At 36.6% G+C, this 23,359-nt stretch overlaps 1 protein-coding gene across 2 annotated transcripts in view; it reads left to right on the top strand.

Annotated features, from left to right (window-relative positions):
* LOC120539180 overlaps window positions 1-21,976 on the top strand; it is a 54,305-nt gene extending 32,329 nt beyond the window's left edge. The window contains exons 1-5 of one of the 2 annotated variants that reach the window (XM_039769010.1): window positions 14,078-14,413; window positions 17,821-17,984; window positions 18,387-18,488; window positions 19,317-19,444; window positions 19,764-21,976. In XM_039769010.1, coding sequence (XP_039624944.1) covers window positions 14,268-14,413; window positions 17,821-17,984; window positions 18,387-18,488; window positions 19,317-19,444; window positions 19,764-19,892 — 669 coding nt within the window. In that variant the 5' untranslated portion in view covers window positions 14,078-14,267 and the 3' untranslated portion in view covers window positions 19,893-21,976. Of the gene's footprint in view, window positions 1-14,077; window positions 14,414-17,820; window positions 17,985-18,386; window positions 18,489-19,316; window positions 19,445-19,763 lie in introns of those variants that run through there. The other variant, XM_039769011.1, reaches the window with a different exon arrangement.
* The last annotated feature ends 1,383 nt before the right edge of the window (window positions 21,977-23,359 follow it).

Genomic DNA, 23,359 nt, shown 5'->3' with positions numbered 1-23,359 from the left:
TGCACTGAAAAAATATGAATCTTTTTAATTTGCTGCTTCGTTTTGTATTAATTTTGAGCATGTATGGCATATTGAGGATAGGTATCTCTACACACTCATGTCAGATTTGAATCACTTACAAATTAGCCAAAAAAATATATATGAAGCAAAAATCGTGCTCAGCTGCATGAATGTTGCCTTAAAAGACTTGCACTTGTTCAGACAAGTGATTATTTTTAACTCTAGCATCCAAAAACTGTTAATTCAGAAAAATACTAAATATGGGACCATTAAATCAGGGTTTTATTGTAAATGGATTTTTGTAGTTTGGCAGCACAACTTTCGTTATTGCGGGGCCCTGTGAATTTTGCAGTGATTGTAAAGACACAATCTAACCTCATTTAAGCTATGTGGTATATTTTTGTAAGAACGTTTTATTAAAAGTAATTTGTAAAGAGCATTTTCCACTTTTAATTTACAATTATAGAACATAATGAACATAAAGCCTAATAAAACAGAGCACAAGAAAGTTTACTAACAATATGAGGCCATTTAGTTTCTCAAGTTTACAGTATTTGGCTGGATAAGCTGTCCTACTGTCTACGTGACAATAATGACCCTATACAGCTAGCCATGACCTTTTTTTGTTTTGTAGAACCAAACAAGGCCTCCACTTTAGATTCGAGCCTCAGAAATGTATTTAATTACTGCTTCTCTGAGCACCGTTATTCATATATGTCTTGCAGAGAGGGCCCAGGAAGTGAACTTGGGACTCCTAACTGCGAAGCAGCAGTGCTACCCACTGTGCCACCGTGCCACCCGGCTTGAGCTTATCAGTTATGTAACTCTGGTCTCTAAACTTTGCAGGCATATTCTTGAAAGGGAGTTTCACCACTTTGTTGTCATAATCCAGCTGGCTATATTAAACTATGCACATACTATACCACTGTCTAGTTATGCTGTTAGGGTACATATGCAAGTGACACTATTTTTTTTAAATCTGCGTCAGGTTTTTTTCCTCATAGATTTCAGGAAGAAAACATAAAGGATTTCAGTTATACTTTATCATGGGATCAATTCAAACCAGTAAATGCAGATAAAGAGGGCTTTTGCCTGTCTGCTCCACTGAAGGTGTCTTTCCTACTTGGGCTGAATTTAGGACATCTGTTTTATGGTGTGACAAGTATACTGCCACAGTCAAATTCCCCACATGTCATTTCTCTGGTGCAAGTGGCACCCAGTCCAAGGTGGAACAGGCTCTTGACACCAGAAGTGAGAGCTCCAAGCATAATGGGAGATGTTTCTGGTACTTAAACTTTTTAACCATATCACTCAAAAGTGCAATTTTGGTGTAGGCCCTTATAATAGACAATAGAAATTGATGGAAAATATGAGAATGAAAGTGATACAACTTGTTCAAATGTATCAATCTACTAATAAAACATTAGAGCTTATCATCATATAACAATTAATGTAACATGATATGGCTGTTACTGTTCTGCAGAGTGGTTTGTCACAGTGAAATGACCTATTGTCACAAACATAATGCACAAAGCGCACACTTTAAGTTATGTTGTTTTGAAATGTTTCTTGCTGCGTGCAATTACTAGGTTTGAATAAATACTGTTTTATTAAATTTAACTTGGTTTTGATTTCCCCATGTTTTACATGCAAGTTTAAAACTGTTCTGATAAGAAACCACTAATGATTATAAGGAAAATTGATTTAATGCAGACATACGTTGCAGCCTGCAGGGGCTACTAGAATCATCAAATTGGTGTGACTGTATGAATCAAAGAGTTAAATCAAGCATTTATAAAGTGGTTTGGAGGAGATTACAAAATATTGAGATATATATTGTGTATCGCGAAATAGCCTAAAAATATCGTCATATCACCCATCCTATCTTTTAACATATTGAACATAACTTGTGGTGTACATATGATAGAAAAAATAAAAAAATCCAGATGCATAAAATCTGTGTGAACACCAACTTCCATGTTCTTCCGCTACATAAATCCCGGTCAGCGTGAAAAGTAACGCACATGCACGCACCTGCTGTCCTGCCCCGTCTCCTCCCTGATTTATGCCTCTTTGACTATGCAAATCAATATAAATAGCCCATAAGCTCAGCGTTCTGTGAAAAGGCAATGGCAAAAGCATGGGGGAAATAGAAGAATTTCAGCGAATACCAAGTGGAGGCAAGGAAAAGCATACTATTTGTTGCTTTAAACAGTGGTGTAAACAACAAAAGGAAGTTGATCGAGTGACATAGCATGTCGGAGAAACTGGAAAGCTCAAGTTCACAAAGTTATACAGTGCCCAAAATAAAAAAGAAGTTGTCAGATATCAAAGTTGCTGTGAGTGTCTGAGTGTCATATGAAAGCTAATATAAAAGGGTACAGAGAAAATAAAAATAGGCACACAGTGAGAAAAAAGCATGAAATGTCAACTTTAATCTCTAAATTTACACTTTAATCACATAGTGTATTTTGTCTTCAAAGTAGAACATCATAAACTTCATCTTAAAATCGTTTAATTTAGTAGTTTCTCAAATTTCATCTTAACTAAAGTAGCACGTTAAATGCTTTGTTTTGTATTTGATCTGCTATGTGCTATATGTGTGTGAATCACTGCGTGCTTCTGGGCTTTCCCTTCCTCCAACAAGACACAGAATCCATCACATTCGTAATATTACAGCTCTCTGAATAATTACAATACTGAGATGTATACGTGATATCATTTTCATGATGATAGGAGTTAAAGCACGTTATTAAACATGGGAAAACGGTGGCGTAGTGATTGTTCCTGCCTCACGCAAGATGCCTGCTTTGCCATGCGTGACCTTTGATGAAATAATTTATTGCAGCAGTACTGTCTCTTTCAAACGTACTAACCTCCAATTCCTGTCCTTCCTTTTCTTTCTCCAAATACCCAATTGCCACATAATCAGCTCTGTAATAGACATTAAGCCATCTGTAAGCTTAGAACGCTGATTCTTCAAAACATTTAAGGAACATTGAAATATCTTAATAGTACATGTTTAGAAGAATACAGCGCGAGGCAGGAACAATCCGTGAACAGAGCGCCAGCTCCTCACTAGCACAGCAACACCGTGTCCTCACATGTTTAATTGTTAACAACTAGCCAACCCACGGCGTAGCATATGCCGCATATAATTACTTATTGATGAGTGAACACTTCCTGAAAGACACAATTGTCCAAATGGGGAGGGTCTGAGGATACAACTGTCAGTGAATGAAAAGATGTAACTCTGGAGAGAGCAACATACAATTGTCCGTGAGTGAAAAAAGGTTTTGGCAGATACAGGCATATTTTTTTGAAAGTTTGTCTTTGTGCCTTATTAATAGTCATTGCAAACGCCAATATAACAGGAAATTGTCTGCATGTAAAAGTAAAAGGCAAATTAGAATCTGATGGGGTCAGGGAAATCCGGGGAATAAGGACAGTTTGTGAGGTAGCAGATGTGACAGTCTTACACTCCAGTACATTGCAGTGAATGCTGGTAACAGAAAGTCTAGTGCCATTACAGAGACCTTTTTCTGGCATGAGGTTCCTGAGAAGCATGATGACGGAACCAATTTTAATTTTGAGTTTATGCAGAGGCATGCCAGTGGGAGTAAGACTATTAAGAAAATCTTCGGTGAATGCAAGTTGATCTGCAGGATCGTCTGTGATGATGGAGTCAATGCTGGTAAAAGTTACTTCGTCGTTAGGGATAAGTTTCAGCACCTGTTCATTAAGGTGTAGTGAGTCTTCGTTGGTGATGCTTAATATAGCTCGCATGCCTCGAGAGCGATGTTGGAAGCCTGCGGAGGGTGAGAGTTGGTGGGCGGGGCCTTTTCATGCATTCCCCATGACGTGGGAGGAGGGTTAGAGTGGGTGTTTGTGGCTCTTTCATGAGTAACCCATGGGTAGGGCTCTCTTAGAGTTGGTGGGCGGGGCTCTGTGAGTTGGCAGTCGTGGCTCTCTGTCTTGCGTGTGGTGAAAAGTCAACGTGGCTCAGAGGTGCATGTGGACTTTTGCACAGACGAAAGCGACTGAGGCTGTGTTTGGTGAGTTGTTGCGTGCAGGCAAATGAGCAGGCAGTGTACATGCCTCGAGAGCGATGCTGGATGCAGGAGGATGGTTACAGTTGGCATGTGTGGCTCTGTCGTGCGTATCCCATGACACGGTAGGAGGGTTAGAGTTGGTGGGCGGGGCTCTGTTGAGCGTATCCCATGGTCTTAGAGTTGGCGGGCAGGGCTCTGTGAGTTGGTGGGCGCGGCTCTGTGTCTTGCTTGCACTCACTGTCTTGCGTGCCCTTAGTGAATTATATATATAGATATAGATTATTAAATGAAGTTAAAGTTTTATCTGTATAATATAATAAACATATCCTAAAAATGATATTATCATCATATGTAAATATGCGCTTTATAAAGTGGCTCAGGTTGTGCAATATTATAACTGTATCGCAAGTTTACAGTGAGGTAATTGTGCTTATAAGTACAAACAGTTCTACAAGAAGCACTTGATGGACTGATTGAGTGCGTTTATAGTTCTTGGGATGAAACTGTTTCTGAACCATGAGGTCCGTACAGGAAAGGCTCTGAAGTGTTTGCCATATGAGTGCAGTTCAATAGGCAGCATGGCTGAGGCAGTGTGTGCTTCATGCTGTATCCCAATATTTCTCTTTCCGATCAGCTGCTGTACAGCCATGATTCACAGATACAGATACAGTGATATAAATATTCCAAGTGATGCAGTGAGAGTAATATGGAAAAAGATGATCCGCTGTGGCAACCCCTTACAAGAGCAGCTGAAAGAAGAAAAAGAAGGTGCTATGAGAGTAACAATGCTACAGCAGCTATGGTATTTAGAATAGTTTGACCATTCTGTGGACCATTATATTGTTACAGGTTAATTACAATCAGATATATTAAACTAATAAACAATATGCAGTTAATTTCAGTGTATTTATAAAGTCATGTCAGGGATGTGGATCTAAAAAAGAAAGGGACATCACACTGGAACAGTAGTACTGCTTTGACGCTGGGTGCCGCCAGTTTACTAAACCGAGCGCAGAACATGCGCACGCCAGGGCATGAGCTACCGTGGAAATGTGTGTGGTTTTATGCCAAGTTTAGGTTTTATACATATATGAACGTGGAAACAGGCCTCAGTTATTTCTCCCTGACTTTTTAACCAAATCAGTCTTGGGAGTTGATCTGCCCTGCTGTTTAATTCTGAGTTCCACCTTACAAAGACATCTATCAAATGGCTTCGCCAATATCAGGTCAACAATATTAGCACTGCCTACCATAATGCACAGCTAGCAAGCTGACTGGCAAAGTCCTCCCCCGAGACCTAGTTTGAAATAAACGAACAAACTTTATTAAACTGAAACAAGGAGCAAACTCAACAATGCTATATGTATGTTTTTATTTATAGTAGGATATGTACAAATGAAAATAGTGAGCTATATTGCTTGCAAATAACAGACCATGAGCAGCAGCTTGTCTTATGACTTCACTTGCCAAAAATCCACTTGGGACTGAACTTGAAATACTCCACAATCCAAACCAATCAAAAAGAGGTCCAGCTACTTTGACAGTTCCTCCAATCATCATGCAGCAGCCCAGTATCCTGGATAGCCCACTGATGCGTTTATTCCTAGAAATGCTGAGCTTCTATGGAAACAACATGTTGAAGCATTTGTCCAATGAACATCTAGCTTTGCTGCACTGAAAACAATGATTCTGCACTACAATGAGTTTTTAATGGATCATGCTTCCACAGGAATGTAAGAAAAAAAATTACGATAGATGACCTTACAGCTGATTCTGAATGAACTAGCCATGAAGCTGAACACACTGTCACCCGCTCTTTGTAACAGTAACATTAATGCAACAGAACATATATGACACATTTTTTTAGAGAAGGCAGAGATTCCCTTGTAGTCTTAGAGCAGTTGCCTATGCTAAATGCACAATTACATTTACTAATTTATAGGTGTAATAACGTAATGCTCATTTTGTTTTTTTTTATTGGTATGGTCTAGTTTTAAAAAAGAGGGACAGAGAGAGAGGTTGCTGCACCCACCTCACTATAAACCTCGAGAGGAACAGTTATACTGTAAATACCACTTACTTACCTTCTATTAAACCTTAGTTATAACATAACACTTATTTACTTTCATAGATCATCTGATCTCACATAATAATGTCCCTTGATCTTTTTAAACTGAGCTCTCTCTGTGTGGTCTTGAACTCTTATTGTTAATCTGGTAAAATTCCCCGCACCCAATCGTTTCTATTTATAAAAATATGCTTTGATGGGATGTGCGTGTGTGCACTGCATTGACCCTGGCAGAGCATTCAGATCCAGGCATGTCAAACGGTATGCACTTGATTGTTGCCTTTTACCAAATATGTTGGCCAACATATTCAAAACAATATCTAGTAATCAAAGTGTACCCAATGATATATTTATACATAGTGTTGCATGAAATAGAAAGATTTGTACAAAAAAATCCCTTAGGCACTTTCTTTCAATAAATATGAAGAAAGTTCCCATTTGAATTAACTGCACTTACCATGCTGAAAGACCTTTTTCATGTCACTTGCAGCTCCGATTATTTCTGACACAACTCACTTTGTGTGTCCTAAAATGAAGAAGAGTTATGTTCATTGCTTAGAAAGCTAAAAGCACTTTGCTACCTTACTTGTGAATTTCCCCTTGGGATTAATAAAATATCTATCAATCTATCCACTTTTATTGTAATTTTTACATTTTGTACATTACAGTAGTAATTTGTGCATTGTGCTTTCTTCCACTTCAGAACAACATCCATCCATTATCCAACACGCTATATCCTAATTACAGGGTCATGGGGGTCTGCTGGAGCCAATCCCAGCCAACACAGGAAACAAACCCCGGGCAGGGCGCCAGCCCACCGCAGGGTGTGCACACACACGGGACAATTTAGAATCGCCAATGCACCTGGATTGTGGGAGATGACTGGAGTACCCATGCCCCACGCAGACATGGGGAGAACATGCAAACTCCACGCAGGGAGGACCTGGGAAGTGAACCCGGGTCTCCTAACTGTGAGGCAGCAGCGCTACCCACTGCACCACCGTGCCATTCAGAACAACATAATAATTTTAATTAGACTATGTAGAATTGTAATCTTCTGTTTGCAATGGTATTAATTTTAAGCTGAGGTTTTAAAGGTAAGATAGAAGTTCTGAGATAAAGTAGTTATTCTCACTACTTATGGCAGGGCAGAGTGGCAACAAGTTGCCTGTAGATTAGCACATGAAAGTAAGAATGTCACACACTGTATACACTTGACAGTAGTGACCATATATTAACTCTGTAATTGAATGTCCTAAAATGTAATGGTACCATGTCTGAGTTAGGTAATTGTGCCCAGTATGGCTAGGATAAGCTCTGTGACCCAACCTGGATTAATCAGTACAGAAAACTAAGTAAATGGATGGAGAGATGAATTGGATCTTTGGATAGATTCAGCAAAGAGAAATTAATATAAAAGATGTAAAAACTCTGTATGTACATAAATATTTTTTATCAAAAAAGAAAACAAGAGTCTTAATGTGCAGTGGATTGATATTTTTGCTGTTTTTTTTTTAAATGGCCCATATTCATTGCTCGCCAAGGGCACTGCAACTGCAAAATGTTTTTCTATTCATGGAATGAACCAATGCCAGATTTTTTCTTTTAAATATGTTGAAAAATGTGAAGTTTATAAATAAAAAAAGAAATCTGTGCTGCAGGTGTTACTTGATGGCTGAAGGTCATCCCCTCATTTGTTACTAAAAGACGAAACTTTAATGTAAGGGAGACAAGCGGAAAGAGCTTTTCATAAAAATAGAACTGTCTAATGCAGAATGTAAGGGACAGATAATGTGAAGAAAGGTCTGTTGAGGCAAACAAATGTTCTTATTTCTGTTTGAAACAGCATTGCCATACACGCCCTGATAAACAGGACAGAGTGGTCCATTGTATTTGATCTAGTAATGTACAGAGCTGTACACCGGCTGATGACTGCGTTTAAAAAATTAGTTGACTTACATATGCTTCTGTCTTGTTAAAAAAACTTTTCACCTAGAACTGCACTACAGATATCCAGGGTGGGATTACTCAGTTGTATCTGGTTTGGGAATAACTGCTTTTGTATTAAGATGTGCTTTATAGCCATATTCAATGTTAATGTTACTACTTGTCTCATCCCAAGCCCCATAATTTACAAATTTCATATTCTATTTGAACAAATATTTTTTTGGAGCTCAGTATAGTATGTAACAATGGCATAAATAATTATCAACATTAACAACATCTGAACAGCCATTTGCTGATTGTTAAGTTTCCACTTACTTACTTGCAATACATGTGTATGAAGGTCCCCAGAAGACCAGCAGGGCATCATGGACATTGTAGTTTTTATACGCAGCCCTGCTGGATGCCATGGGGACCACTAGGGGACGGAACAACGGATATTTTCCCTATGCCCCGGAAGCACACATGGACAAGGGGAATGACGTGCTTCCGGGGTGAAGAAAAGGACTTTTTACCTGAACCAGAAGTGATTGAGATCACATGGACTGGGGATTGGAGGATTATTGTATTGTTATTGTATTTTGTAATTTATGAGTATAGTGGTGGAGAGTGTGCTTTGTGCACTGTGGCGATTTAATAAAGTCGAATCTTGGACTTTTACCTGGTGTCTGGAGTCGTCGATAGGGGTTCAAGGGAGCGATAGGGCCCCCTATCTGTCACAATATATATATATATATATATATATATATATACTGCTCACAAAAATTAAAGGAACACTTTTTATTGGGCCTGGCATGAAATCAATTAAACCTGTCTGATAATTTTCTGGTTGGTTAAGCAGCTGAGGTCATTGTTAATCACTTTCAGTTGTATTGGTGTTCATGGACTTAACGACAGGTGCACTAAAGTGGCAACAATTAGAAAACCCTCAAAACAGGACTGGTTTTACATGTGGAGGTCATTTCAAGTTTCTCCCTCTTGATCTTTTTTGGCTGGTTTTCCACTCGTGCTAGTTTTGGCTTGAGTAATCATCTCTTCCTTAACCCTACAGAAGTTGCACAGGTTGTCCAACTTCTCCAGGATGGCACATCCACACGTGCTGCAGCAAGAAGGTTTAATGTGTCTCCCAGCACAATCTCCAGAACATGGAGGAGATTTCAGGAGACTGGCTGTTATTCTCGGAGAGCTGGACAGGGCCGTAGAAGGTCCTCAACCCATCAGCAGGACCGATACCTGCTCCTTTGTGCAAGGCGGAACAGGCTGAGCACTGCTCGTGCCCTACAGAATTACCTCCAGAGGGCCACTGGTATGAATGTCTCTACCCAAACAATCAGGAACAGACTTCATGAAGATGGCCTGAGGGCCCGACGTCCTGTAGTGGGCCCTGTGCTCACTGCCCAGCACCGTGGAGCTCGACTAATTTGCTCAAGAACACCAGAATTGGCAAGTCCGCCACTGGCCCTGTACTTTTACAGACGAGCAGGTTCACCCTGAGCAGCTGTGATAGGCGTGAAAGAGTCTGGAGAAGACAAGGAGAACGATATGCTGCCTGCAACGTCGTTCAACATGACAGGTTTGGTGGTGGGTCAGTAATGGTCTGGGGAGGCATATCCATGGAGGGACGCACAGACATCTACTGCGTAGGAAATGGTGCTCTGACTGCCATAAGGTATCAGATGAAATCCTTGAACCCATTGTCAGACCCTACGCTGGTGCAGTAGGTCCTGGTTTCCTCCTAATGCACGACAATGCCCGGCCTCATGTGGCAAGAGTATGCAGGCAGTACCTGGAGGATGAAGGAATTGAAACAATTGAATGGCCTTCACGATCCCCTGACTTAAACCCAATAGAACATCTGTGGGACATTATGTTTCGGTCCATTAGGTGCCGCCAGGTTTCTCCTCAGACTGTACAACAGCTCAGGGATGCCCTCATACAGATCTGGGAGGAAATGCCACAAGACACCATCCGTCGTCTCATTAGGAGCATGCCCGGCGTTGTCAAGCATGCATACAAGCTTGTGGGGCCACACAAGATACTGAAAAGCATTTTGAGTAGCAGAAATTAAGTTTTTGAAAAAATGGACTAGCCTGCCACATCTTCATTTCACTCTGATTTTAGGGTGTCTACACAATTGAGCCCTCTGTAGGCAGAAAACTTTTATTTCCATTAAAAGATTTGGCATCCTTTAGTTCCTAAGACATTGCCCTGTCGTTATTTGTATAGATATCCAACTTCATATTGAGATCTGATGTATCTAATGTGTTTCTTTAAAGTGTTCCTTTAATTTTTGTGAGCAGTGTATATATATATATATATATATATATATACTCAATACTTGATTTTTACCTTTCCATAGGGAGGATGGAGCAATTTTATGGCACATTATATGCCATGTTCGCAAATGCAATACAACAATAAAGATAACTGGTGAAGCTCATTTCCACTACTCAAAAATAGTCCAGTATGAAGATCACATCTACACTGTTGACCCTGTCTTGCCAAATTATGTACACTTTAAAGCTATATTACTTGAAGAAAAATGAGCTCTGCTGCACTTTTTTTCTGATGCACTATTCCAAATGTGATGCTGGTCTGACAAATGTCACTGACAAAGAAGAGTGTTCAAGAAAGACCAGTTGAGTTTTCCCTTCAGAGATGCTAAAGTTCACCATGCTTTTGCTCTTGGCCATGTGGAGAATCTGTAAATTCCACATCAACAATGACCCAGGCTGGATCTGTGAAGTAGCACAACTACCTATTGTGGCATGATGCTGCCTGCTTCCTAACAGTTTTTAAAATTTGGTTCACCAAATTTTATACCACCACTCAAAGCAATTACTCTGAAACACATGGAGTTTTGTTTTTAATCCTCACAAAAAAAATAAAGAGCTGAAGTGTGGAACTGTGGGCGGAGTCCACCTCCAAATGCTTGTTTTCCAATCAATGTGTTAGAAAATGTGGCAATAAGTAATAATCACTAATGTAGTTTGGATAAAATAGCTCTTTTCTGTTTTTAAGGTAGAATGGTATTTAGTAATATAAAACCAAGAGAACATGACCTTGAATGACAAGATGCAACTAGTGCAGTAAGGCAAGCCCAGTAATTGCAGCTTTAATATTAACTACCACATCTTAAATGAACCAAACAACAATGATTTTATCTCCTCCAGAAATTTCTAACTAAGGATGGGGGTCTTGTGTGCCTGAATGATCCTTGAGCTATGTTGTCAGAAGCACTGCGTTTCTTCTAACACTACCCATAGAAAACTAGTCTAAAGTGGGGAGCCAGAAAATGGCATTTTTCTAAATAAAAACTGCGTAATAATTTGTAACAAATCTTTTCAAACCTTTTTGAGAGTAGGGTTATCATTCCTCACACCTTGGGATGATCCTGGGAGTGCTGGAGCCTGGTTGGGCTTAGCTTGAAGGGGGTGCATCCAGCCTGTATGTGGGGTCAGTACCTGCAAGGCTATCTTTGTGGGTCAGGTGCATTTAAGTCATATGAGACACATTAATGGGACAGATCCTTAAGTACTAAACCTTGGCACTGTCTTTTGAGATGTTAAGGAACATCTCTGGCAGGAAGGGAGCTGGACCTTGTATGGGTGGTTCAAAAATACTGCTTTATTTTATTGGACTACACAACTGTGGATCTACAGTAGAACAGCTTGTCTCAATCATGAGTGGTCAATTTCTTACTCTGAAATTTGCTAACACGGGAGGCCCAGGTTGTTTTGGAGAACTGGTGCTATACACTAGTACCAGTGAATGAGAGAGTTGCCTCAACGCTGCTTTGAGTTGCAAAGAGGGAAATTTTGTATGCTCCTAAAAATATTCAGATTATTTGGACACTGAATTCAGAGCTTGGAAGTACTGACTCTATATTCTAACACAGAGACTTTAATGCTCAAGTGGGAAATGACAAACATTCCAGGATTAGCCCACCAAACTTAGTTATGGATGAGATGTTACTGGATTTTTATGCTAGTAATGGACAGTCCATAACAAACACCATAACATTGTGCCAAAGGTAATAATCATCTTAAAAGCTCTGGAAAATGATCTGTGGTTATATCTTTTAGATTCTCTGGAAAAGAGTTGCAAAAAGAAGAACCAGTTGGTGGGGAACTGGTCAGAGCTTCAACAGATAGAGCTGGAACTCCCATACAGGTAGTCAGGGTTTACCAAGAATACTTACAGTACAGTATATTAAATTCACACTACAAAAAAAATGTCTTCAGCATATCTGGTGATGCTCAGTATATGGACTCTGAACGGACCATCTTCAGTATTTAAGTAGAAAAGGCAGCTACAAGCAGCTATAGTAAAAAGATGGTCAATACCAGCCTTGGCAGAAATTCAAGAATATTTTTATGGACAACAGATGTTAAAGAAAGAAAATGAGCAATGTCATCAGGTAGAATTTATTAGTCTAATTAAGAGGACCCTTCAGGTCAAAATGTTGGAGCTGTAGTAGCTGCAAATCAAAGGCCTGTGAGTCAGAAACATTGAGTCAGGTCACGGAAAACAATATATGATGGTATTGAAGAGGTTCTGGCAAACCACTTGAATACTTAAGAAGAATAGAAAGTTGGCAGTGTTAATGAGAGGTGGAAAGAGCAACCAGACGGACTCAAAAGATGGTGAATGTACCTTTCTGAAAAGAGGCAGTGCCAGATGAATTAGTTCGTGTTGGGCCAATTTCCCCTATTGAGGTCACTAAGCTGACCTTAGTGACCTCAGCACATTGCACACATCTACAGCTTGGCTACAATGGAGATTTTTAACCTCCATTATGGCCAAGCAACAGATGTGCGAAGTTATAGATACTGTGGAGATAGTTAAGGTGGAGACACTACCTTTTGCCAGGGTAGTGGAAGCTAAATGTAAGGTTCAGTAGGAAAAATGAGGATTCCTTCCTGGCTGATGAACAGTGGACCAGCTTTTTCTCCTTCCAGAGATATTTAAGGAGTCATTGCAGTTTGCCTCTCATGTTGACATGTGCTGTGCGGATTTTTCCATTTCTACAGCTATATGAGCAGCAAGTTATGTTTTCATAACATCATTTCTCGAAATGTCAAGAAATTAATGTTCATTTGAATGTATGTTGCTAGAGAGAGAGAGAGAGACATTGGGTCTTGGATATCAAGATGCACTTTATTTGTGTGCTGGTAGCACAGAATACTTTATAGGATTTCATTTTTCAGCAAAATTATGTTCTAATTTGCCTTTCTTGTGTTCCTTTTATGGAAACAAAATTTTAGGAAAACAGAACAGACCGTGATTAATCAATACTGCTGAACATTCTGCTGAAGATAAAAGGTCTGAGACAGATATATGGATTCAGAAGTACTTTGATAGGACACCCCTTACCTAATTGTAATACCCCTTAGATGTGTAAATCTGACAACATTGTTGGCTTTTAATTTTCTGTACTGCAAGTAGATGTACTGGATCTGACTGTGATCAGATCAAGTACAGCTAAGAGCAATGTCTATATCAGAAGAGTGATAAAGAAAAATTAGTTATCCTAGAGTATGTGTATGGGAAACATTCATCACTATATTAAATTATTTGGGGTAGTATGTTATGTAGATGCCATGAAAGATGAAAATCTGATTGATTGGCTTACTGTGCCACCTAGAATCAGACAAAATGGTAAATATATTTAAATCCAGTCTTTAAATAGCTATGCAACCATGAGCTTAATATATGTAATTCTCTTTGGTGGAATTGCGAGGAAGAAAAATGAAGGCTACATTACAATTGCCCACTGTATAGAGGCATTGCTTCGGAACACCTGCTGCATTATTAGACTTTATCAGGGCTTATACTGAAGATGAAGGATGTGTGATGAAACTCCCTGGGTCCTTCAATAGCAAACAAAGTGTTCCCACTCTCCATTTATTGGACCTGGAAAAAAATGTTAAACATCCCAAGGTCAGCATGGTTTGTAAGAGATAAAACTAAGTTTCCCATGCTGCTTGCCTGCCACAACTAACACTTGCTTTTCGCTTACAACTGAGCCATTATACAGGACATCAACTCCCTCTAACATCTCAACAAAGACTTTGACAGCTCAGAAACTTATAAATAGACGTAGTTCTTTACTCAGATCAGAGCCAACATTTATTTATTTCTACTCACTTTCATGAAGAAATATTTTCTTTAGTCAGATATTTTGTAAATTTAATTTCAAGATGAATATGCCCTTCTTTTTTGGGGCTGTAATATTTTACTTCTGCCTTCACTTGGAAATGGCTTTTGTCTTACCTTCCACTGAAGATCCTACTGTGGAAAAAGATAATTCATCAATAATCCATGTCTCACAGATGACAATGTCCAAGTAAGTGAAAATGACTTTTAAATTGTTATCTGTTGATGGAAGATCAACAATTTGTTGATATTTAACTAAAAAGAGTGCATGCAAGATTTTGTATCTCATAAGTTAAGTGTAACTCTTAACTAAAATACTAATTATACTATAAGTTACATAATTCCAGTGAAATATATCAAACTGCAAGAAGAATTATACAATAAAAGTGAACTGCAAAGGTCAATGTTGCATTTAGAAAAGAGTTGTGACTCATATTTTATATTAAAGGTAAACACTTTACATAGAAACCTAAGCATAAAAACATCAGACTTCTTGATAAATCAGTATAATAATCATTTTAAAATCATTCAATACATTTTAATGTTTAAATATGTATTAAGAAACCCCTTTATTCTGCTGGATTTAAAATAAAATTTGGTCTTTCATACACATGCCATGCATACTTGTATGACTAGGAAAAGACAACCATCTTTAGAATGATTAACATACAATTTTTTCAAATTGATTTTTCATAATTTTTTACCAAAAATTAAGTATAGACTGAATGCACTGAACTCATTCATTTACAGTAATTTACTATTTTACCTTATAATGTTTTATTTTTGTAACTGACTGTGAAGAATAAGAATACTAAGAAGTAATTTGCTTTAAAAACTGTGCAAGGTTTCTTAAAGAAATAAGAGAATTGAACTAAGCGCCTATACATAAATCTGAACACCTACAAGAACATTTGTGTGCAACATTATCTTTAATCATTTAAAACATTATCACTTGATTTTGTGCTTCCTATAAAAGAATGTGTGGCTATATGGTGACCTGCCATGATATAAAAGCTTCATGTAATGTGATTGGACTGAACATGTTTTAGCAGTTAAGTTAATTTTAGAATATAGTGGCACATATTGTTTGCTATGCTGGTAGTTTTTCTGAAGTTGAATCAACATGCCTTTTGATGTTCTGCCAATTCTGACATTTCTAATCATCTTTTTTTCTAAAAAGAGACTATACTTCTACCTTTGAATTAATGTGTATTTTCAATGATTTCAGTATGCTCCAAGTATCATTGCTGTATCTGACCCACATGTAATGCTTGATATATATATTTTCTATGTCAGCATTAATTATGTTTTAACCCATGTGAATACACACTCAACACAATTGATTTATTAAATTAAATAAAATAAAATACATTTACATACAACCCTCCAATTCATTTTTTTATTATCATAATCATTGCAGGAAAAATGTAAGAGCTCATTATTCTCTAGAAGTGAATCTGTTTCATTCATTTTCAAAACACATATTTTCTAATACAGTTGCTATACAGGCAGGAACAAGCCCTGTGCTGTACACGACGATGCTTCATAAAATGGCACACTCACGCAGACACCCAAACTCCCTCATGCTGGGCCATTTTGGAATTTCTAGGTAACAAAGGGGAGCAAACCAGAGCACCAGGAGAAAAAACAAACAGATGTACTATAAGGTGTGCGCACAGACTGTGCCCTGGCTAAAACTGGATGAAAATTTATACAAAATGTATAAAAATAATAATAAATCAGTTTATGTTAGAACTGATGATTCGATAGCTTATTTTTTATATTGCATGTATAGGGCTCTATCTGAGATGCATGCCTGTGCAGCTGTCAGTATTTCTACCTCACAGCTTCCTCATCATCTCTGTAAAATTTGTATTAACTCCCTGTGTTAACACTGACTTTTCACAGATTCTTCAGTTTCCTCCCAAATCCCAAATTTATACTTGTCATGTTACTTGTTATGAATGGACGAGGGTGTGTATGTGTATGAAGTGTTATCCCATCCAGGGTTAATTTCTGCATTGAGCTCATTGCTGTTGAGGCTTTAGCTCACCTATAATGAAATAAGTGGGTTCATGGCATTGAAGGATTAATACACAATATGAAGAGTTTAAAATGACAGCTCTTTCATAATAGTTTATATTTAATAAAGGATACAACTTAAGTTGATCAAACAATGAAGTTAGACTGGCAAAACAAAATTTTGCGGTATACATTTTTTCATATGCCTTCAGATCTTGTTCTTCATTAAAAATAAAAAATGAGTGATCTTTCTTTCTTTCATTTCACATTTGTTAAGGATAATTGCTTGATTTGTTCATTCCATTAATAGTTAATGTAAGGAAGACAACAAAGTCACAACCAACCAACAACTTTAGCTGTTTACAAAACCAGCATGATCTTTGTTAAATATTCTTCAATTTATTCATCATGTATTTTTGATAATGAAATGTCTGTAATAAAAAATGCTGTGTCTATAAATTGTGTTTTTGTTTTGATCTTGCTACTTGTTATTAAAAAAAAATATCTTCACACATTCTACATGTAAATAGCATACTTTCTGCATCTAATATTTAATTTTTTACTTATGTTACACTTTTACTTCAGTATAATACTTTAGGTTTTTAGCTTTGTTTGAAGTGTTCTTCAAATTTAAAGTATAATCAAATTACCTTACTCATGTGTCTACATTTCACTTTTCTGAATGCCGTCCTAACTGCAAAATATGTTTGAATATCATAGAAATAAACATTGTAATAACTATGCTTCAAAGCTGAAACCCCTGTGCAGTAAGTGAAAAAAATCAATACTTTTAATCTTAATGTTTGCATTTGCTTAATGAAAGAGAAACTTTTCCCCATTTTTTACATTTTGAATTACTATGCCTATTTTACAATGAGAAAAATGGATTTATATTGAAAAAGTCTTCCTCTTGAATGCAAGCAAAGAACATGTAGCTTCATAACGGCTATTCAATACTTTATTCCAAAACCTTAATCATTTTTAAAGGTACTTGGGACAACTTAGCTATTGTAGGCTCGCATTTGTCATACTTGTCTTTAATCACAGGTTATTTTAACTTCTTCATAAATTACAGAAAATAGTACAATGTGCAATGTAACAATATTAGTAAGATATAGTGAGAAAAAATTGTAGATGATTTCATTTACTGTTTTTCCCATATTTTGTTAAATATTAATATTTAAAATTCACATACTGCACAGATGAAGTTATTTAGGCCAGAAAAGCCTTCTTAAAAGTTCATGCCAGAGTTGGAAATAATAAAAGCATAACACTAGTAGCCTCAGGGGAAAACAGTTGAGAAATCTAAAGAATAAGCCAACTGGCAGGATATCTTTGATCAAAATTCAAAACTGCCATTTTGTTGATAGTTTGTCAAAAGTTTTTAGAACTCAAGAGATACAAATTTTGAAGTGTATTTTTATGGGTGAAATGTGCTAGTTTGCAAAGAACAAATACAGATTAAAGAATGTGTAATTTTAGAAATCTGTTTGTTGAAGAAGAAAATTGTATTTTTCATTTTGAATATTGCCATATGGATTTTATTTTGCATTATTTTGCATTTACTCTTCACAGCTGCAAAGAGGAGCAAACTGAACATGCCAAAGAAATGCTGCTTGAAGCATTAAACATCAGGTGTGCTCCCGACGTCGATCATGAAGACATGAGCATGGTGAGGGATTACATTAGGGAGGGCCTCAATAACCTTCTCAATATGACCAGCGTGTTGCCTATTAAAGGTTAGTGGCTGTTCTCATTTCTGGAAAAAAGTAAACAGTTATCAGCAGTCGTCTCCAGATATATTTATATATTTATAAAAAAACAAAATCTTTATTTGATAAAGTGCAGAAAACATTCCTAAGGTTGTTTTACAGATTTTATAATTACCACTGTTGCTTTAATTACTTAAATAAGATGTTAGTACTCCATATTTATATGTAACCATTTTTTCTTCACACATGTCATGTATGCACCATTGATTTATTAGTTTTCTAGTCAGTACTGAGTCTGATAGTTTAATATAAACTGAAAATTCTTATGAACTATAAAAATGATTTGTGCTTTCCTTTGCATGAGAATACATTGATTTTTTGGAATAAAAGCATTAAAATATCAATTTGTTCAAAATTTGTATGCTTTAGGAAAAAATGAAACAGGACAACTACATGAGAATAACACAGAAAAGTTTGAAATGCAAGAAGGACTTCATTGCTGTCAAATCATGGCTGATGTCTCCATTACAGGTAGAAATGTCTGGTGTCAATCTATAGATATTCACCTTTATATCCATTTCTATAGTCAAACTGCCAGTTGAAATAACAACAACAATAATGGCTCTTCCCAAACACATGTATTTTCAGTTATTCGTCTGTACGTTTGCCAAGTAAGTGTGCGTGTATACATGAGTGTGTTTCTACAGGCAGCACACCCTGGTTTGGCTCCACTGACCAAATGCAGAGATTGAAGTCAGTTTCCATTAAGCTGCTGTACATACAGTATACTACCTAAATTTCTTATCCTGTTATAGTTTACTTCATGAAATATTTAAAGTGTTTCACAGGTAAAAATCAAACATGGAATAATTAGTAATAAATTGTGTAAATTTACTTATTGATGTTCTGCTGTTTGCAAAGCTCACATTTGCAATAATATATGCACACAAATTGTGCTCAAATAAAGCTAATTCAAGAGAGAGTGTGGTGGTGCAGCACTTCTGACTTGAAGCGCCAGAGCAATGGATTGGAATCTGGGCCCAGTCACTGCCTGTGTGTGGTTTGCATGTTTTTCCCCAGCCATTTTCCTTCCATTCTAAGTTGATTGTCTGCAAACTAACACGGAGTGCGTGAATGCAGTTTGTGTGCATTATGTCTCCATGATATGCTGTTGCTCCCAGGGAACCTAAAATCCAACCAGATAAACGGGCAGATGAGTAAAGCTAGGCGTCATCTCATATTGATTGTGTTGTTTTTAATGCTTAAAATCCTGTGACTATGATATTCTTTAATTACATCAATATTTGTAATAATTAAATGCTAATAGAATGAGATGTTTACCAATATATTTACTTTTAGATCTTGGCTGGACTTCATGGATTATTTACCCTGAAAAGTTTACATATGCAAAATGTGTGACTTGTGAAGACCTTAAGGGAGGGACACCAAAGAAATGCAAAGTTTATGGAAAACAATACTCTTCAAAGGTAAAGGATTATGAATAGTAAAATAAATAAGAGCAGTTATTTAAATTTTAAAAAATAATAATTGTTTAATATAAGCTATATGTATAATTGTTGCACACAAGGCAATGCATAAAATGAAGTTACTGTGCTTTACTTTATTGAAAGTTTAGCCATTTTTTTATACAGCCATTGTAGGTTAACAATGAGTAAAGTGTTACATAAAAATAATTTGATTTCAAAACTAAAACATCAGCATGAATACAAACTATAAAATGTTTTAGACATAGAGCATCTTTGTTCAGCTGACCTCTTTAACATAAAGTCTTATTTGACTTTTCAGATCAGTTGCTGCACTTCGGTGACTGTGTTGATCCCGTTCATTTACGTGAATGACAACTATTCCTTGGGTATCACCACTGTGCCCATACCAAAGCAGTGCCGGTGCGCCAAACATGAAGAAGCTGACTGAAGGGAGTTATTTAAAGCATGTTTTTCTTATTCAGTATCTATTGCAGATTTTCACCAAAGCTAACTGAGTACAGTTAAATCTAAAATTGAAAATATTTTGGATTTGTTTTGGGCTCAGAACCTTGTCAAAGAAGTTTTAAAACAGTCAATACATGTTGCTACTATCTTTAAATCATCGGTATATTTGCAAATATAACACTATAGCATGCATTTTACATGCATTGTTTAACCTACTTAACTGTAACTATCTGTAAACCTAAAAAGAGAAGCAATCCTTGATGGCTTCCACACTCATTCTTCCATATTCCTGGATTTCTTTCTGCTTTCAAAAATACTTGACAATGTAAGATTATCCTTTTTTTCAATATTAGACCATATTGGAGATACTGTATTTTTAAAATATGAGAGCTGTGTCAGGTCTTTTCATTTCAAGGCTGATCTATTATACAAGTGGTAAGTAAAAATTATAATGTGTTAGCTGCTACAGGCAATGATATCTCTGCTTTTTCTTTACAAGAAGTTAACTATCTATTAGACAAAGAAAATCAGCCTAGAAGTCCTTTCACCATGATAAGGATAGACTATGGTATTATTTCTTAGAAAAGTAGAAAAAATACGTTGTCAAGTATCTGTGAATACAGATACAGAAGAAGGCAAACTGAACGATGGGTACACAGGCAGGTATAAAATAAGAAAGAGGCATAAACACAATGATGGTGACCCAGTTTTTGATGCCTCTAATGCATAATAAAATACACAATTTTGTCTTTATTCCATAATTCAAATGTTATATATTCTGTAACCAAGCAACTATTCTATACTGCCTCTGCATATAAAAATACTTTCTAACAATGTGTGCTTCCTAAAAGCATTATAAAGCTCAATGGAAATTTTCTGGAATATATATTAATTTGATCAAAAGTAAACATTGCATATAAATGACATCTGTTTGTAACCAATAAAGCACATGCATCACTCTACAAGCTACGCAGTTGACCATTTTATCTGTGTTAGTCATTTCAAGAGCACCAGCCAGGCATATCATAGCTACTATACAGTAGAAAGCAACACTAAACTCACTTAGTGAATCACAACAAAATAAAAAATAGTGTGGTTTCCAATAAAATAATGTCTGTTTATATGTTGTCCATAATCCTGAAGGCAAGAAATTTCAGTTGGCTTGGAACATATGAAACTATCACATGAAAGAGTGGTACAAAGATAGCAAGAAAATATTAATTTAAAGCATTTATGCAGTTTATACGTCCATCCATCTGTCACGTTCTAATTCTGCTAAACCTAAAACTGAATCATGGAGTGCATGTGCTTATGCATGCTTATGCTCAAGCTTATGTGCATTAATTCAAAACTTAAATGGCTACAGATAATAAGAGATGTCTTGAATTAGAAAATATACACTGAATTTCAAATTTAGAGTATTTCATTTTCAAATCAGAATTCATATGTTGGTTAAGTATTTCTGAAGGAAAGGGACAAGAGGAAAAATAGTTCAAAAGTTCATGAGTTAAGTTTACCAGTCAAAAATTGCGTTGCACTTGTATTATTTATTAACATTATGCATTTGGGATACATCAGCATTTGTGATTTATGATTAAAATTTGGTAGGAAAAAAAATCCTGGCTCACTACAGCTTTCCTTGTTAGCAGTCATCAAACACTTACCACATGTTTTTTGTGCCTGTTATATTCATTTGATCTATTTAGTTTTTAAAATGTTTCTGCAGCTTAAGTTTATATACAGTTTTGTTTATCATTTAAATCTGTGTCTTTGAAAAATGCTGTCATTGTCTTATAAAATGTGTTTAGTTTTTCATTTTTCCAATGAAATCTTGTCTAATGAAATATAAAACTATTACCCTTATTTTATGATGAGCGAATCCTTTCAGTTTGCAAATGACTGAATGACAGAATATCTCTGTGAATAACCTAACAAAACAAATTTAAAATTTTGAATGCATCGTCTCATTTAAACTTTTTTAGGTTTTATAGACCAATGTCTTCTTTATGCAATTGTTTTGTAACATGTATACTCTTCAATATATTAATAAACTGAAAATAAACACTGCTTCTTCTTGACTATTTCTTTTTTCCTAATATCTATGTACTTGATTCAAAGACATTTTCATGTGATACATTTCATTTTGTGATACATTTTAAGGAAGGTCTCATATAACACCTGTAAAATGACAGTTTAATTTCTACTGTTCGGAATCCTATTAACAGGCAAATACAATGCAGTACAATACAGTTTATTTTGGTATAGCCCAAAATCACACAGGAAGTGCCGCAATAGGCTTTAACAGGCCCTGCCTCTTGACAGCCCCCAAGCTTTGACTCTCTGAGAAGACAAGGAAAAACTCCCAAAAAAAAACCTTGTAGGGAAAAATGGAAGAAACCTCGGGAAAGGCAGTTCAAAGAGAGACCCCTTTTCAGGTTGGTTGGGCGTGCAGTGGGTGTCAAAAGAAGGGGGTCAATGCAGTACAATACACAGAACAGAACAAATCCTTAATACAGCATAATAATAAAAATGTTAGAAGTACGGAGCAGAATTTAACAGTAGATGATATCACATAATAAATTTGGATATTTTTAGAGTCCTGGAGACCTCATCCATTAAGCTGCCTCCCCATTTGGCCATTCCACGAAAACGTTGGAAACGTTGCTCTGCCAGCCAATCTGATGAAAGGACCCCTTATCACATTGTTAACTTTGGAGTAAAGACAAAAAAAGTCTCAAATGGAATAGCAGTTTCATACTTCATCTTGGAAAACTTAAACCTGCCACTCACCCTTTTAAATATTATTATTATTATTATAATACATTCAGTAGTGAGCAATTCTCATTCATCATTAAATTCATATAAATATGAAGAGTAAACTTGCCAGCTATAGTAATGGTAAAAATCCACTCTTTACAAAATTTAAATGAAAATAACAAACATATATGATTTAGTTATAATGTAATGCTTAGCCACAATTTTCAAACTGTTCCTTCACTTTAAATCCACTTATACTGGGGTGGCTGCCTGTTGACCAGGCAATTTTCTTTTCAGCCTCATTTTCAGCTCCTCCTGAGGAATTTCCAGGTGTTCTTTACAGTCCCATTAGTGTCTCCTGGATCTGCATGTGTTTGGTGCACATGGCATACCTCCCAACACCATGCTACATGCCCAGCCTACCTCAGCTGGCTCCTTTTGGCTGAACTCATTCCTTGTTGCTGAGGCCAGTAAAGGAAACTCAATTTGGCTGCTGGTACTTGTGATCTCATTCTTTCAGGCACAGTTCCCAAAGCTTATGACCACAGATGAAGATTGGGATGCAGACTGACCAGTAATCTCAACTCTTTGTCAAAAGACTTAGATAGTTTACATTAGAAATAAGATAATACATTTTAGAAATCAATAAGGTGCTTATTATACATTTATTTGATACTAACTTATAAGATTATT

The sequence above is a fragment of the Polypterus senegalus genome, chromosome 11, assembly GCF_016835505.1.
Source record: "Polypterus senegalus isolate Bchr_013 chromosome 11, ASM1683550v1, whole genome shotgun sequence".
Classification (NCBI taxonomy): Eukaryota; Metazoa; Chordata; class Cladistia; order Polypteriformes; family Polypteridae; genus Polypterus; species Polypterus senegalus.
The sequence above is the reverse complement of the archived record's forward strand: the minus strand, read 5'-3'. Positions and strand labels throughout refer to the sequence as shown.